At 39.4% G+C, this 18,473-nt stretch overlaps 1 protein-coding gene across 1 annotated transcript in view; it reads left to right on the top strand.

The window, feature by feature from the left end:
- Nucleotides 1-18,473, top strand: part of SCHIP1 (schwannomin interacting protein 1) — a 610,191-nt gene that overhangs the window by 122,914 nt on the left and 468,804 nt on the right. The window contains exons 2-4 of the mRNA XM_089508950.1: nt 4,585-4,649; nt 6,600-6,680; nt 15,513-15,663. Coding sequence (XP_089365076.1) covers nt 4,585-4,649; nt 6,600-6,680; nt 15,513-15,663 — 297 coding nt within the window. The remainder of the gene's footprint in view (nt 1-4,584; nt 4,650-6,599; nt 6,681-15,512; nt 15,664-18,473) is intronic.

Below are 18,473 nucleotides of genomic sequence, written 5' to 3'. Positions count from 1 at the left end.
AACCTCTCGTTTGGATTTCTGCAATGCGCTCTACATGGGGCAACCCTTGTACCATACCCGGAAGCTGCAATTGGTGCAAAACATGGCGGCAAGACTGGTCACTAATACATCTAGGACCAGTCACATAACACCGGTCCTTAAAGACCTTCACTGGCTGCCTATTTGCTTCTGGGCGCAATACAAGGTGTTGGTTATCACCTATAAAGCCCTAAATGGCTTGGGCCCAAGGTACTTGGAGGACCGCCTCTCTCTGTACAATCCGTGCCGCACACTCAGATCAACCGGGAAGCAATTGTTAAGAGTTCCGGAGGCTAGATTAGTTACTACCACCAGGAGGGCCTTTTCTATTTCGGCCCCCAACCTCTGGAACTCGCTTCCCGACGAGCTCCGCTCGGCCACCTCACTGAACCAATTTAAGAAGGGGTTAAAAACACACCTTTTCGAACAGGCATACCCCTGACTCCTGACTCTCGATGTCTCCCTCCCCCTCGTCAGCATGGTTAAGCTGGCATGAGATGTGGTTTTTATTGTTGTAATTTGTATTTATATGTTTTGTATTTTGATGGTTTTTATATTGTATATGTAAATGTTGTTAACCGCTTTGACTTCTAGAAAAGCGGTATATAAATAATTTTTTTATTATTATTTATTTATTATTTATGTGATACTTTGCAATTAACATTGCTGGGATCTGCTTTGATGTAGATACTGTAGTTGATGCAACTTCTGCTTGTCCTACATTATTGGATATGTTTCAGTTTGGGCAGCCTGCTGATGTGGTCAGGATCCTTAGAGTGGTGAGAGCCACAACATGAGATCATGTCCTTCCTGGTTGTTAAATGCAGGCAAAAGGAGAGTGGCTAAGTGAATAAGTGAAGTAGTGAATGCCTCACTGCAGAAAAACAGATTTCCATCCTGTTCAAAATAAGCTATGAGGCCACTATAGGAAGGAACACCATCCTACAGAAAAATTATCATCCAGTCTCCAATATCACTTTCAGGGGCAAGGTTCTAGAGCATGTGGTGGTCTCCAGCTCCAGAGGTTGCGTAATACGTCTGATTATCTAGACCCATTTCAGTCTGGCATTAGGCCTGGCTATGGGGTCACCTTGGTAGATGAGCTAAATCAGGATCTAGACAAGAGGAATGTGTCCCTGCTGGTTCAGCTAGGTCACTTAGCCGTCTTTAATACCATCAGCCATGGTATCCTTCTGGACCATCTCTCTAGCATGGGAATTGGAGATAGTGTTCTACTGTAGTTTTAGTGCTTCTTGCAGGGATAGACAAGACAGTGATGCTCTTGATCAGTTGGAAGGTAGATTAGGGAATAGGGATTCAGCCTGTGCTGGATGGGGTTACATTCCCTCTAAAATCTCAGTTTCACAGGTCAAGTGTACCACTGTACTCATATCTGAGCCTGGATGCCCAGATTTTGCTGGGGGCCAAGATTACATTTACATGGCTAAAACTAGTGTGCTAGCTGCATCTGTTCCTGGAGTTGTCTGATATAGCTATGGTGATACATGCCTTGATTATATCCCATTAGTATTACTGTACCACACTGTACGTGTTGCTGCCTTTGGAAACTGTTCAGAGACTTCAGCAGATCCATACTGTTAATGGCCATGCTGCTGACTAGGGTTGCCTGAAGTGATCATATAACTTCCTGTTGAAACTGCTTCACTGGCTATTATTTCTGGGCAGAATTCAAATGCCTCACTGGTTATGCTCCTTAAAGCCTACATGGCTTGGGCCTAGACTATCTGTGGGCTTTATAGCATGAGCCCTGTTCTTGCAGCAATCACATTAGTTGTTTTTTATTTTAAAAGGAAACATACCAAAGCAGCCATCATCACAAATCATCTCAATCACATAATGGGAGCTCCTGCCCCCATCTTTCCCTAACTCTCCCTTAACCCCGCATACCTGCCTTATGTGCTACCCAGCATAGCTTTCAATTATTATTTTTTTTATTTTCCCCACTTTTTCATGAAACTCCTGAACCCTGCTATTGTAAGTTATTGCGAGTTAAGGTTGTTTGTTTGTTTGTTTGTTTGTTTAAAGGAAAGAAACAAAAACAACAACCAGGGAATCAGGCTGCTTGGGAATAGCAAGGGGAAGGTGGGACAGGGGGAGGAAGAGACACTGAAACCACATGACTGCCACTCACACAACTGCTCCAGCAGTTATGTTTTAACTCAGGGATTTGCATGATTGTGAGGACACTTAGGCCCCATTCCCACTGGCTTGTAACACAGATCAGGACGTGAATCATGGGTGCATTGTTCCCATTTGAGTGCGCATTCGATCCACATCGCTCCGATATCGTTCCCATTGGAATTCGAATCTGACTCCCATGTGATCGAATTATCCTGAAAAAACCCAAATCAGTGGTTGATAACATGATTTAATTTAACAGCACATTTTTAGCGAGTTTTCTTGTGCCTCCCGAGTTTGATTCGCAGCATAGAATCATAGAATCGTAGAGTTGGAAGAGACCACTAGGGCCATCCAGTCCAACCCCCTGCCATGCAGGAAATCCAAATCAAAGCATCCCTGACAGATGGCCATCCAGCCTCTGTTTAAAGACCTCCAAGGAAGGAGACTCTATCACCCTCCGAGGGAGTGCATTCCACTGTCGAACAGCCCTTACTGTCAGGAAGTTCCTCCTAATGTTGAGGTAGAATCTCTTTTCCTGTAGCTTGCATCCATTGTTCCGGGTTCTGTTCTCTGGAGCAGAAGAAAACAAGCTTGTTCCCTCCTCAATATGACATCCCTTCAAATATTTAAACAGGGCTATCATATCACCTCTTAACCTTCTTTTGTCCAGGCTAAACATCCCCAGCTCCCTAAGTCGTTTCTCATAGGGCATGGTTTCCAGACCCTTCACCATTTTTGTCGCCCTCCTTTGGACATGCTCCAGTTTCTCAATGTCCTTTCTGAATTGTGGCACCCAGAACTGGACACAATATTCTAGGTGGGGCCTGACCAAAGCATACGAATGGGAATGAAAGGGTTTCTGATTCGGGAACTTGGGGATGGGAGGAGCAGGGGCTGGCCTGGGGGTGTCACCTGCTTGTTCTCTTTCCTGCATTGCCGGCGCCATTGTCTTCCGTTCGCATAGCCTTTCCCCGAGAGGATTGGGAAGCAGGGTAAGGCGATCGCACTACATTGAGCTCCAAATGCAGTAAACACATTATGCCCCCTGCAACCTCCCCTCTGCTCCACATTCATAGACCGATGTGTGAGGAGACCCATTGAACACCATTTTAAACGATTCTTTTTTCTTTTTTTGCCTCTGCCTGAGCGCCTGAGCAGCAGATGGGCTTTGCAGTACATGCCTGCATGATTGCCCCCCAGACAGCCCAGAGAGCAATGGGGGAGGCAAAGGGATTTGGGGTGAATAGAAGCTCCTTCTCTCTTTCCCAGAGGAACTATGGGAAGAAACAGAAGAGCCTCAGATGCAAAGCGATTTGGGGCAAATAGAGGCTCCTCTTCTCTCTTTCCCAGAGGAACTATGGGAAGACACAGAAGAGCCTCGGATGCAATGGGGTTTAGGGTGAATAGAGGCTCCTTCTCTCTTCCAGAGAATAGATTTGAGGGGAATAGAGACTCCCTTTTCCCTTTCCTGGGGGGAAAAGCGCCTAAGTGACTGATTGGCTGTGATGTCAAGCGCTTAGATGCTTGATTGACAGCTGCTTTTAAAAAAAAGAGGTCCTGGAAGAGCAATGGGAACAGGGATAAAAAAAAACCCAGGTCTCTTTGCACCATTTTTAATGGGAACATTGGGTCAGATTTGAGTCAGAATCTGAGTCAGAATCGCAGCGAAAGAAGCCACTTTTTTGCCCAGTGGGAATGGGGCCTGATAGGTTTTCCCCATCAAAGGGAAAGGGATAGGATGCTTTTTGCCTGATGTAATTGTGGTTTAAAAGCCACATGTAATAATATTCTAAATATCTGTATCTCTTTATGTAAGCCTGTTTAAGTTTTATTATCATAGGGGGAAGGCTTTCTCACTACCATCATAGGCACATTTGGTGAAGACGTAGGAGAGATCCTTCTCAATGGCTGCTCCTCGGCTGAGGAATTCCCTTCCCCAGGAAGTCTGGTTGCATTGTTTCTACTGTCATTGTTTCTATCTGCATTGTTCCGACTGGCAGGCAAAAGTTGTTTTCTTGAGGCAGACCTTTGATTCTGATAGAAGGTTGTCTGAAGTTGGTGTGCTGTGGTTTTATCCATTCAATTATGTTGTAAATGTTTTCCACTGTTTAAAACTATTTCCTTTTAAAAATGGAATTGTCTGAAAGTTTTTTTTAACCTTTGTCCAATAGGATATTACCTGAGATTTATTTTAAATTGTTTTTAGCTGTTTTGGGTTCTATGGGAGAAAAGAGGGCAGGACAAATAAATGATAAAAATAATAAACTGCATTCAAATACAGATCTTGCTCAGTATATAAATTCAGTTTAGCAGCCACCACTCCACCTGGTGGACTATCCCATCTTTATGAGTGAAGCCTGAAGCTGAATATTTAATTATAAAAAGTTAATAGTTTGGTGTCTGCTGTTTTTTGTCTCTCTGCAGGAAGAACTCAAAAGACTGCAGCATACCTTGGAACAAATTAGTGATGGAAAATATTTACTTGAAAAGTAAGTACTAGAGGTTTATTTTAAATAATAATAATAATAATAATAATAATAATAATAATAAATAAAACTTTTATTTCTATATCACTTTTTGTCAAGACAATCAAAGCGGCGTACAAATATTAAAATACCTCTCTCTCTCTCTCTCTCTCTCTCTCTCTCTCTCTCTCTCTATATATATATATATATATATATATATATATAAATATTGCTTGCATTGGTTCAAATAGGAGCTTCAAGCTTTCTTTGATTTAGCCAGTGGGTTACTCAGCTAAAGTGTTGGTTGAATAATCAGTGCAAGATGGATGCATTTTAAGTGGTGGGCTGAGATAGGAGTTAAATAGCTCAGCCAGAATTGAAGTCAAAAAGTAAAAATGCTAAACACACACACACAATGTATGAAGAACCATTAGACATATCATAGACACATGAAATGTGAACAGAATGAGTCAGGGGAAGCTAAACACAGTAAAACAAAAAAATAGAACTTATACACATAGCAATATTTGGAGTGAGCAAACTAAAATGAACAAGAATGGAACATTTCAAGTCAGTCACACAGGATTCTACTCAGGAAATGAAAAGACAAGAAGGAATGGAGTGGCTTTAATGGTGAGAAGAAACATAGTAAAATCAGTCAAGGGCAAAATCAGGTTGAATTATGTTGATAACACTTCAGGGAAACCCATGAACATTGCCACAATCCAAGTATATGCACCAACCATGGTGGCAGAGGAGGAAGAGATTGAGAGATTCTATGATGGAGTCCAAGTTTTATCACACTAGCGAGATCTTGCAGGCAAATGGGAGTTAAATGTGACTTAAATTAAATTAGAATTTAAACAAAACAATGTGCAGCCATTGAAATCCATGCAAAGCAGATGGCTGGCCACACATGCAAAAATATGCATTACTATGGATTTCCACAGATATGCCAGTAAAAACTGCAAAGCCTTTTTTAAAAAAAGACTGAACTCCTGAGGATTGAGTATGACTGGATTGTATTTTATTCAACTGAAATGAGGTGTATTTTAATTGTGTAGACTAGCCCCTATTCTAGTAGGACACAGGAACAGGAGGCAGGAAAAAGTCAGTTTGGAACCAGGTATCGGAGATATGAAATATACATATGATATGATAGGAAGTGTACATATGAAGTATTATATGTTGTATTATACTAAGATTTTCATGGTGTACAGGCTTCAGGATTACACTTCTGTGTGGGTAGTTTTGAGGACCAAATAGCAATTAATTCTGCTTACAACCACGTTTTTACCAGTCACAGAAGGAGCAGTTCCAGCTAACCTCACCTTGAAGAAATACTATGTTGGTATTCTAGCAAAGCAACAGCAGCATTGTAAAGGTCAAGAAAAGAAGTTAAAGGGGATGAGGGCTCAACTTTTGCAAGAGTGGCAAATTAGGTTTCTTTTGACAGTGTTTTAGAATAGCCTGGCTTTTAGGAATGCCAGTGAGATTTTTCCTCACTCCTTGTCAGAGGAGTTTAGCACACAAGGGAAATCCCGTGCAAAAACGGGATTTAAAAGCTCGGGGGGAAAAACACAAAAGCAGATTGATTTTCACACATGTCATTGTTAAACTGGTGTTAACCCAAATGGAAAGAAGACAAAATCTACTCTTTACTTTTGGCATTTTCTGAAAGTAAAAAGGAGTGGCTTTTGTCTAATTTCATCTACTTTCTGTTCAGGTTAACACCACTTTTACAACAACATTCTGTGAAAATCAACCCTCTTGGTTTTTTTTCCTGATTTAAACCCTCGTTTCTGCATGTTATTCCCCCCATGTGATAAACTCCTAGAGAGGCCCATTTTAGAGCAAGCACTTGGAGTACATTGTGTTTTAAGTGGATAGATGCTTATGGTCATTGTAAAATGTTTTGCTGAAATAGACTTTAATGAATATTCTTCCCACTTTCTCTTTTCTCCCCCTCCCCAGTCACCAGCTTGATATGGATGTGGAAAATAATATTCAGAAATATCACATTAATTTACAGCCCTTGGAATCAAAAGTGAAAATGTAAGTGATATAAAGTCTGCTCTTTTATGTTTTCTTTAGAAATATAGCAGTATCGTTGTGCTCAATGAGATGCTTTATTTGGTAGCTTGGCTTTAATTTGTAAATGTCTTCCTTCTTGTTTCTTAGGTATAAGGTTAGGATTAATCCCAAGGAAAGCTTCTTTAACCTCATTTAAATTCCATAAACTAAAAATTGCCATGGGTGGCAGACAGTTTAGTGAGATTTCATATGCCATTTGTGGTACTTCCTGCAGAATTCTGGAAGAAGACAGCAAATAATCAATATAACATAATCAATATGACATGTGGCACAGACATTGATAGGTGATCCAGGTTGCATTATGGTTACTTTACAGCAAGCAAAGCCTTCTTTAGCCAGCAAAATGGTTGGGCAATCTTATTAACCTCAGTGCCAAAGAAGGAATAACAGATTGGACCCAAAGGATAGTTCAAAGAAATGTCAGTCAGTTTTCTAGCTTTGTGTTGCTTCTTTATTCTTTCCTTTGGAGGAGAATGGGAGGGAGCATGAATCTCAGCTCTGTTCTTGTTGTGGGTGCCTGCATGCCCCTCCTCTTATCTCTACTGGCAAGGCAAGAGCCATGTGCAGAGCAGACAGCTACAGGTAAAAACTGGAGTTTAGAAGGCAAGAGAGGACAGGTATCTTTGTCCAGCTTGACAAAGTTTTTTTGATAGCCTGTCTTGTTCCATGAACCATGCAGAATTAAAGTTACATGAGCTCTATCTCATATCCAACCTAGCAACCCTATGTGTAGTACAAGGATTGGATTGCATAACACTGAGACTACAGCTCCTGGATATCCTTTACAGCATGGTCAGTGGTTATGCTTATGGGGGACGTCTGGGAGTTATTGCTGCTCAAAGTAACTTTTCCAAGTTACTTTGGAAAATGTATGAGACAAATGTATGATTTCACTTTTCATTAGATTTTTGTTTGCAAGGATGGGAATGTTGTAATATTCTGCAGTTGTAGACAGCCAGTGTTGGAGAAATGAGCACAGGAGTTCATGTGACAGTCACAAAAGAGATGTAGAGTGTATGTTCATTCGCTGGTTTCTCTCACCAGTGAAAAGGAATAGGGCAGCTATGGGTTGGAGACATGATCATGTGATGAGTATTGCCAAAGCTGCTTCTTTCCCAGAGCAATCACAGTTTAAAAGCCACATGTAGTAATGCCCTAAGATTCAAATTAAGAAACAGAATGTGCCCGACATAACTGTGGTTGAGAAAAAGAAAACTTGGGGCCTGAACAGTCAAGGCAAAATAAAGCTGCTTCAGGTCACTTTGGAGGTATGCTGTTTAAATGACACACACATCTTAAGAGGCCAGAAGCTGCACCAAAGCTGTACTCTAGTCCTTAGGACTGGAGCATGGTTTGGCGTGACTTCCAGCCCCTTAAGATGCATGCAGCATTTAAATAGCATACCTACAAAGTGACCCAAAGCAGCTTTATTTTGGCCTGTCTGTTCAGGCCCTTGGTTATAGATGTGACAGTCCCCAGGGTCAGCAGAACTGAAGACAAACAGAGGGGAAATGTTACGAAATATTGAGACCCACAAACTGAGCTTTAGCACCTCTGGGAAAAGAAGACAATTGTAATTGCAGTAGTGATAGCTGCTCTGGAAGCAATTGCAAATGGAGTGACAAAACATCTAAATGAAATCTCCATAGACAGGATCACAATACCACAGTTACACAAAGCAATACTGCTTGGAATGTGCCACATTATCCAGTAGTACCTTTATGATTTCTAGATTCTTGGGGAGAACCCAAATCATTGATGTTTCAAACTCAAGTTCATAAAATGTGGTAGACTGCGAACACAATGATAATAATACTATTTTTGAATTTATCATCTATCTTTTTCCTATCCTCAGGGCAGATTACTAAGTTAGAATAAATACAGATAAAAGTCCTTATTATTAATGTATAAAAATTTAAAATATAAGTAAAACTTATAAATGCAATTAAACTCAATTTAAAAACATACCCATTTAAAAGTGTATGTTTAGTGAGGGAAGAATCCTACTCATGATTTTCTCAGCCTTTATAGGTAATAGCAGCAAGGGGCAGCATGAAGAGTAAGAAACAGCTGCAGAGAGCAGATTTTCTTGGATAAATTATACGAGGAAAAGGTTCAGTCTCCATGCCATGGTATTAATCTGAACTATTTTATCAAACGTGCTGTTGGAATCATGATATACAAAGATCCTCCTAGAGTTGCGTGCTTGCTGTTGAGTGCCTTCATGTCATTTGTATGCAGTCATGACTTATGATGACCTTAAGGAGATTCTATCATTGAGGCCTGTTACAGACTGCCAGAATAAAGCTGCTTCGAGTCTCTTTGGAGGTATGCTATTTAAATGATGCATTGGTCCTAAGAGTCCAGAGGTCGCGCCAAAGCCACACTCCATTCCTAAGCACTGGAGTGCAGCTTTGGTGCGGCTTCCGGATTCTTTGGACCCATGCATCATTTAAATAGCATACCTCCAAAGAGACTTGAAGCAGCTTTATTCTGGCAGTCTGTAACAGGCCTGAGTTTTCTTGGCAAGATTTGATCAAAGAGGGTTTGCCTTTGCCTTCCTCTCCGTTGAGAAGTATGACTTGCCCAAGGTTTTAATGATTGAGCAGGGATTCAAACCTTGATCTCCAGAGCCACTGTCCAATACCCAAACCTCTACACTATGTTGGTTCTCTAGAACTGCATCTAGTCTTACCTTTAGAATATTACAGAGCAAGGAAAGTAACTAGAGGAAAGGTGCTTAGGCTACAGGTGGCAAGGGAAAACATTCTGGCTCTAAAGACAGCCCTGAAGAGTGCTGGCCTGGAATTTCCTCTCTAATGGATGAAGGCAAACACAGTGAAAACTACTGTCAAGATCCATCTGTTTAGATATGCCATGTGCGTGGTGGTAGATACCAGATCTCACAAACAATTAGTTTCAAATAATTTAACATAATTCCAAGTTAATGGAATCCTTTCACTTTTATGATAATGAAGGAATAACTACATTACAGTTGTTGTTTAATGAGAGGCACATACACTTTCCTGAAATTAATGTGTTTAAAGATGTTATTACTTTTGAATTATTTTAATGGCTTTTATTTGTCCATTGCCTTGGGAGCCTGTGTAGACTAGAAGGCAATATAAAATATCTTAAATAAAAATAAATAAATAAATATTTCTACCTTTCATTCCTGAGCCTTAGGTGCTCTGGAGTACTGATTAGCAGTATACCACAGGGGAAAAAAAAGCTCCCCATGAGGGATGTAATAGCAATAACAATAGCAAGTAGGTAAGTTGAAGGAGACTGTTTAGTGCCTCTCCTGCTGCTGCTTCTTTGAGCTACAGACTTGATTCCCAGATCTTCCTATAAACAGCTAGAAGGAAAGGAAAGGTATGAGTTTAAACAAATAGTTCTATTGCTATTAGGAGTGATTTGAATCTCAGTGTAGTTCTCCAAAGGCTTGGTGCAAGATCTTTTGCTAGGAGTCTTTCCTTACTATTTTTTATATATAATTATAATTACAGTCCTTCCTCCATTCTCGCAGTCTTCAGACTCACATCCCTCGCTTATGCATGAGGGAACAATGGAGGGGGAATGAATGGGGTGTGCCCCCGTGCTCCCATGCCCCTGCGCCTATATTCAAGCCAATGGGACTTGAATATAAACACAACTCCATTTTTGTGAGGGGATCTGGAACAGATCTCCTGTGAAAATGAGGTGCCTTTTCTGCAACCGCTCCCAGTCTATGGAATCGCCTGCCGGACGAGATCCATCAAATTACCAACTTAGACAGCTTCATGAAAGCTGCCAAGACGGATCTCTTCCGGCAGGCTTTTCCAGAATAAACTACTCAGCCATGTGGTGATTCCCCCACATATATGTGATGACTCTGCCACTGTTACTGGTTTTTAATAGTTATGTAATTTTAAATCTTATATTGTTTAATCTTTTTTAAGGGGGGGATACTTTGTATATATGGATGTATTATTTTAACTGTTGTAAACTGCTTTAACTTTTTTCACAAAAAGCAGAGTATAAATAAAAGTTTTATGATTTATTTATTATAGGGGTGACTGTATTTAATGGATTTCTTAGAAGCCTTCCAAGACTACAGACTTCCTATCAAATGCAACTTTTGGCCAACAAGGCTCATGCACAAACATTTTAGAGAATATTAAAATATTAATAGATATTTATGGGAGTTGAAATCTCAAATCACAACCAATGGCATGTCTTCTAGCATGGCTGATGAAATAATACAGGATAATTTTATGTGGCGTAAGGCTGTATCCACACTGCAGAAATAATCCATCTTGACACCACTTTAACTGCCATGGCTCAATGCTATAGGATTTTAGGAACTGTAGTTTTGTGAGACATTTAGCTGCCTCTGTCAGAGAGCTTTGAAACCACAATAAACTGCAGCTCCCAAAATTCCATAGCATTGAGCCATGGTAGTTAAAGTGGTATTAAAGTGGATTATTTCTGCAGGGTGGATGTAACCTAATTGAAATCCAGCATGTGTAGTAGTTTGAATTTTGGACTATGACTCTGGAGACCAGGATTTGAATCCCCACTTGGGTCTTGGGTAAGACCCACTCTCTCAGCCTCAGAGGAGGGCATAGTCAACCATCATCTGAACAAATCTTGCCAAGTAAACCCTGTGATAGGTTCACCTTAAGGTTGCCATAAGTCAGAAAAACATGAAAGCACACAACAAGAAGCTAGGAAATGGTTTGTCAACCTTGTATGTTGTCTCATCATATTGATACATATTTGTTTTTGTGGGGGTTTTGTGGTTATATGTTAATATACCTTTGTAAAATATAAGAACTGGTGAAATATGAGGGAAAAAATAGATCTTTTTATGATGGATAATGACTGAATGCCATTGCACAGTTATATTTCTATGGATTGTAGATTTCCTAATAATAATAATAATAATAATAATAATAATAATAATAATAATAAGTTTATTTATATTTGCTGCCTCTCCCAAGGATCAAGGCGGGATTACATCAATAAAATAATACAATAATACAAATACAATTGATAAAACCCTCTACCAGCCTGTCCACCAGCTATGTTGGCTGGGGATTCTGGAAGTTGTAGTCCAAAAAGCATTCGCCGAGTGCTTATTTTATGTCAACAGAGTAATCAGGGTTATTTGCAGCATTTAGTCTCCCTAGGAAGACCCTGACAAATATTAAGAAGCACATAATCATTTATAAGGCTTGCAATAGTGTAGAATAAAAGGACATTTCAACAAGACTTCTTATCTGTATAAGTGATTTATATTGATGAATCTTTTACCAGTCCAGACGCAAGCACATCCCTGGTTTTGTTAATGGATCTTTGCCTTGTCATTCACCCTCTCAGGTTACTTGCTTAGCTTTGGGTTGGAGAAGATTGCCTCACCCATCCATCTAAAAAGCAATTTTTTAAATATTAACTACACTGCTTTTTACACATTTGTTCAAAATCTAAATCTTATTTGATACTCTACTGCCACCTGGTGTTAAGTATGGCAGAATAGCCACACAACAGATTTAAAAAAATATTTATCTATGATTTGAAAACCTCTTTCCATATTGTGAATATGAAAAATTTTAAAAAAGGATAACAAGCCAGATGAAATATTTGCTATAGTACATTTGCATGATGTGCACAGCATGGTGCAGTGAATTAAACTATAATCATTTTTTTCTTGACTTAAAAACAAAACAATTGACATAATTGTAAAAAAGCAGAATTTTTGCTGTGTGAATCAAAAATGTGAGCTAAACCATTTTGAGAGGGTCTCCTCTTTGCACCTCTTTGAAGACATTCCCATTTTTTATTGTTTTAATTTCCTTTTCTCTCTCATCATTCCCAAATGGCTCGTGGTCGATAGGACGACTAGCTATGATTGCTATATATTACCTCCAGCAACAAATGAAATCTCTCTTTCATTATTACCTATTGCTGGGGAACAGCCCTCACGTCCTGCTTGTGTTCTGTTGTCCTCATGTCCATCTTGCAGGCTTCTCATAGGTTTAATTTGCACTGTAGAATTAATACAGTTTGACATCTCTTTAACTGGAGGGCTTTAAACTGAGTGATGTTGGGGAAGGAGACAGTATTCTGGAAGGCAAAAGGGCTGGAGAAAATAGCCAAACTGACATAGAGATACCAAGGGAAACAGTGAAAGGACCCGACAGTGGGAGGCAAAAAAAACTTGCACAGGCAGCAAGTAAAGGGGACGCATGGTCTTCATTGTCTCCACACTAATGCACAGAGCATGGGAAATAAGCAAGATGAACTTGAACTCCTAGTACAACAAAGCAAATATGATATAATAGACATCACTGAAACCTAGTGGGATGAATCTCATAATTGGAATGTAAGAATACAGGGATATAACCTTTTCAAGAGAAATAATAATAATAATAATAATAATAATAATAATAATAATAACAACACATTTTATTTATAGACCGCTATTCCGCAATGATCATAGCGGTGTACAGTAAAAAATTGCAATACAATACAAAATACAATGTGACAGTTAAAGGAGGGAGAAGTCTCATCCTTCAGGCAGTCCCTGATGTTGCTGGATCTGCCTGATCGCTCCCTCTGAGGCCGAGGTGACAGTTAAGGCGGGAGGGGCCTCTTCCTTCAGGCAGTCCCTGATGTTGCTGGGTCTGCCTGATCGCTCCCTCTGGCCAAACAGGAAAGGAGGAGGAATAGCATTATATGTCATGGATATTTACACCAGTGAAGAGATCCAGGACATCAATCCTGGAAGCCAGGTGGAGAGCATCTGGATAAAAATTAAAGGGGAGGGAAACAACAGGGATGTTATTGTGTGAGTGTACTACAGACTTCCTAGTCAGATGCAGGAATTGGATGATGTCTTTCTAGAACAGATGATCACACATTCAGAAAAGAGAGATGCAGTTGTGATGGGTGACTTCAACTATTCTGATATTTGCTGGAAGCCAAACTCAACCAAATCCTCAAGGTCTAGCAAATTCCTCACTTGCCTGGAAGACAATTTCATTCTTCAAAAGGTGGAAGAGGCAACAAGGGGATCAGCTATTTTATATCTGATCCTAACCAACAAGGATGACTTGGTTAATGGGGTGCAAGTGGTGGGATCATTAAGTGGAAGTGACCATGTTCTCCTGAAATTTGTTATACAGTAGAAAGGAGAAGCCAGACATAGTCAGACACACATTCTAGACTTTAGGAGAGTGGATTTCAGTAAACTTAGAGAAATACTGGGGGTAATCCCATGGTCAGAAATACTAAAAAATAAGGGAGTTCAGGACGGATGGGAGTTTCTCAAAAGGGAGATACTGAAGGCACAATTTCAAACAGTTCCAGTGAGAAAGAAAAATGGGAGGTGTCTCAAGAAACCAGGATGGATGACTAAGGAACTTCCAACTGAGCTAAGTTTTAAATGGAACATGTATAAGAAATGGAAAAATTGGGAAATCACCAAAAAGGAATTCAAAGAAATAGCAGGCATTTGTAGGGGTAAAGTCAGAAAAGCTAAAGCGCAGAATGAACTCAGGCTTGCTAGAAAGGTTAAGAACAATAAAAAGGGCTTTTTTGCATATGTACGCAGCAAAAGGAAGAAGGAGGAAACGGTAGGGCCACTGCGTGGAGAAGATGGCAAAATGCTAACAGGGGACAGAGAAAAGGCAGAATTACTCAACACCTTCTTTGCCTCAGTTTTCTCAGAAAGGCAAAGGGTTCTCAACCTGAGGATAATGGAGCAGAGGACAGAATAGGGGAAACTCAGCACAGAATAAGCAAAGAGATAGCACAGAAACACCTTGTTAATCTAAATGAATATAAGTCTCCAGGACCTGATGAACTACATCCAAGAGTATTAAAAGAATTGGCAAATGTAAAAGCGGAGCCATTGGCAATAATCTTTGAGAACTCCTGGAGAACAGGAGGAGTCCCAGCAGACTGGAGGAAGGCAAATGTCCCCATCTTCAAAAAAAAAAAAAAGGGGGGGGGGAAGAGGATCCCAACAATTATCATCCAGTTAGTCTAACATCAATACCAGGAAAGATTCTCCCATTTTAGTCAGCAAGGAAATGCAGATGTAAACATCATAGTTCGAATTCTGCTGGTAGTCCCACACCTAGAACAAAACCATGGAATAGTGTTGAAATGGTGATCTATTAATACAGAGGGCCTGCTTTCGTTGAGCCTAACAACAGGGTTCAGACTAGGGATGGAAAGAATACCAGAAAATAATTTTTAAAACCTTGAAAAACATGTTTCTTGAGTGTCAGGAAGTCATGAGAATGATATTCCTGGACTAATGAGAATCTTTGCAGTTCAGAAATTATTCTACACAAAATTCAAAGGTGGGTTTTAATACTGTTTTCAGTAAAAAAAACAAAACACACAAAAAACCGAACAAACAAACACACAGAATAGGTCCTGAGCTGGGAAAACCTGTACAGTTCTTGAAGAACTTCCCACAGCTGGAATAAAATTGCCTAAATTTCAATTTGCTTCCTTTGAAAATGAAACTAGAAAAAAGTAAAGCCAAATTCAGGTCTAAATATTTAATTTTGCCATGAGGGAGGGTTAACCAATGATTTGGTCATGTGCCCGAGTGTCTCATAAAGTTGGTGTCATTTCAAAAGAGAGATTTCAACATTAAGATTCAAATATTGTGCACAATCTCTTCCAAATGCTACAAAATTGCCTTCCATCAGGCCTCCTTGGAGAGAAATAGTTTGATTTTGTGTGACTGTATAAGGTCCAGCTATAACAACCCATATTTCAAATTTAATATAGCATTCAGAGAGCATGGCGTGAATATCTACAGCGTCAAGATATACAGAACCAAGATCAGTTGGAGAAGCGCAGTCCATCACCACCCTCCTTGTCATCTGACAAAATGAGCAGTTCTATCAGCATGAACACCTTTTCAGACGGCAGCACTCCTGTAAGTAAAGGTTCCCTTTCAAAAGTTATTTTGTTCTGGTTGCAAGTAGCACTGACAGACAATACTACAGGGAAAGTCTTTTGCTTTTTGGATCATTTCTTACAGAGCAATAGCTGCTCTCAGATGATTGCACCACTCTGCTATTTCTGGAGATTTTGCAAAGTAAGCTTTTATGTTTCAACTTGAAATTAGCCACACTAGTAGGAGAACAGTTTATACTTACACTATTCTTGCTGCCTGGTTATGGTACTGCCTGCTGTTTCTTTCTGGAAGAGTTAACTAGCATTTTTGCATCTATTTATACTGTGACGATCAAACCTCTGGAGAGATAGATCCTGAAGCTTAAAGAAGCCATGCTGCACTGCATGCAGAAAGATAGCTGTGTGTTTTTCCTTGACTTACTACTGCATCCATCTCAAAATCCCCATCCTCTGTTGATAAAATAACTGGTGGATATTTTAGGGAACAGAAGATCAAGTGTTAAACCTCAGTCAGAAGCAAGTGTTTATGCATATAGGAAAATGGCAATAACATCAACTATATCTTATTATGTGAAAATATTTACCTAGGTAGCAATGTAAGAACCAGCTTTAAACAATTTTTAGTTATGTGAAACATCTTAGACTGTGTATGTATCTACACAGGGACAATTGTCTCACTATGGCTGAGCTTATGTGAAACAGTAATCACAGCTCACTTAATGCAGGTACTTCATTAGAAGTGTGATCTAGCCCATCTTCTACTCTTGCTATTGAATCAGCTCTCCCCAATAAGCCCTACAGGTGTACATCCCTATGGCTTGCATTATGATCAAAACTATCCCAGCACTTTCATGCTTGATGTACTTGCCAGTACAGTACTTTTCAACAGAGTGGAAACAGTTGACACATTTAGATGCAAGCCATATGGTGATGATGAGACTCTAGGTTGAGTGCATGCCTAAATTAGCGCTTAACTGAATTTTTGAAGGGAAAGCAGAAGCTACTGTTATGATAGATGTGTGTCTTTATATTGTGATGATTTTCTTTTCCTTCAAAGGACATTGCTCTTGTGTAACAATTTGGTGTTGCTGAATGTAATAAATACCATAACTATGTAACTGTACATGATTCTAGGACCTAAACCAATGGTGTAATTCTAGTTAGCAATTATCCTTGGAGGAAATTCACATGTGCTATTACAGTTTTTCAGTGAATTAGGTATGGAAATTTTGCACACCTTTTAATCTACAGGAATAGAGACAAAGAAAATCTAGCTATGCAATGTGTGCATTATATCATAATACCATGACCCAGATGAATAATGAAGGAAATAATCTTGCTATGTCACCACAATGAAATATTGTCCTTACTTAAAAAAATCAGCAGTGTGTCTTGTCAAGCATCTATAGGAGAACTGTTCCTCTGTCAACCTGTTTTTGCCACTAAGGGGTTCATCTGTGTTTATCCAATCATAGGGAATGGCTAGAGGAAAAGTCAAGCACCCTAAAGAAAGTGTAAGTGCATTTAGATGTTGCAGAAGTGTTCTACTGGAGATTCAGTGATGTGCAGGGGTAGAATCTGATAGACTCGTGGTTTATTAGATTCTTACTTTTCTAGAGGTATCTTGCCAATTTTTGTGGCAGTAGTGATTTAAAGAGTCAAATTTCATGATATTTCATTGTATGAAAGAGCCAAGTGAGACAAGAGAGTATGCAGAGATATTGACATGCTTACTCTTGTTATTTATGAATGTTATTATATTCTGTGCATTATGAAGAAGCCATCTAGTCCTTTTTCCTTCCTTAGTTGATAGTCCCAACTATAACAGAATAGCCCCATTGGCTGATTATGAAATTTAGACCACAGAGAAACAATGAAGTCTTTGTGAAGTCGAAGACTTAAAAAAGGGGGGTCCTGACACTTAGAAAACCTGGATGGGAAGAATAACACATAGACAAGACTTATGCAGTTTTCTCACATCCCAAAATGTTCTGAGAAATTATTCTGCTTCAAATCTTATTTTTTGCATGTGCAATATTTTTTCCCATTAAAAACCTTTTAATTCAAAGAACCACTGTTTTAAATAAACACAGCAAAGTTGTTGGTTTCCGCCCCCCCCCCCCCCCCCAAGGAGCCGGAGACTTTCTGTTATGCTTTTATGCAAAAAGGAGTGCTTTTGTGCAACAATCCTGAATGTTTCCAGAAAAATAACACACTATGTGTAGGTATTTGTGCAAAACTGGTGAAATTTGTGCACATATTTGCATCCAAAAGATCATGTATGTTTCTGAAAACTTTTTTACACACACAAATATATTTTTGAACAAAAAATACAGTTTCCCTGCAAAACTATGTTTTTTGCACAAAAGCCACCTTTTTTTTTGCCCAGAAAAAAACAAACTATCTTCAGAAGCACTTTCTTTTTGGCAAAACATCTTGCAAAACCTCACATGTATTTCTGCACAGAAGAATTTCCCCAGAGACTTTGAGATTGTGAATACTGTGTGAATAGTATACAGAAATATTTATTTTTCTCTCACAAGGAGAAAATTGCAGAAGTTGCTCAGGCTTTCATCTGATGAAGCAATAATCAAAGGTTCACATCCTTAGCATGTGTGAAGGGATCTTGACTGACAAGCAATGACAGCTTTCCTGGACATGTCAACAAGAGAGCTTATAATAATTACTCCTACACTGGTCAGCCACTAAGATGTGCTGTGTTTTCTTGTGTTACCATTTTCCTCTTTATTTATTTCTCCATGCTATTTCTCTCAAGTGAAATTAATTTTGGCCTTCTTGTATGTGAGAGTAAATGGGTATTTTAATGTC

This window comes from Sceloporus occidentalis, unplaced genomic scaffold (assembly GCF_023333645.1).
Source record: "Sceloporus occidentalis isolate IW3139 unplaced genomic scaffold, rSceOcc1.0.p SCAF_2, whole genome shotgun sequence".
Classification (NCBI taxonomy): domain Eukaryota; kingdom Metazoa; phylum Chordata; class Lepidosauria; order Squamata; family Phrynosomatidae; genus Sceloporus; species Sceloporus occidentalis.
The sequence above is the reverse complement of the archived record's forward strand: the minus strand, read 5'-3'. Positions and strand labels throughout refer to the sequence as shown.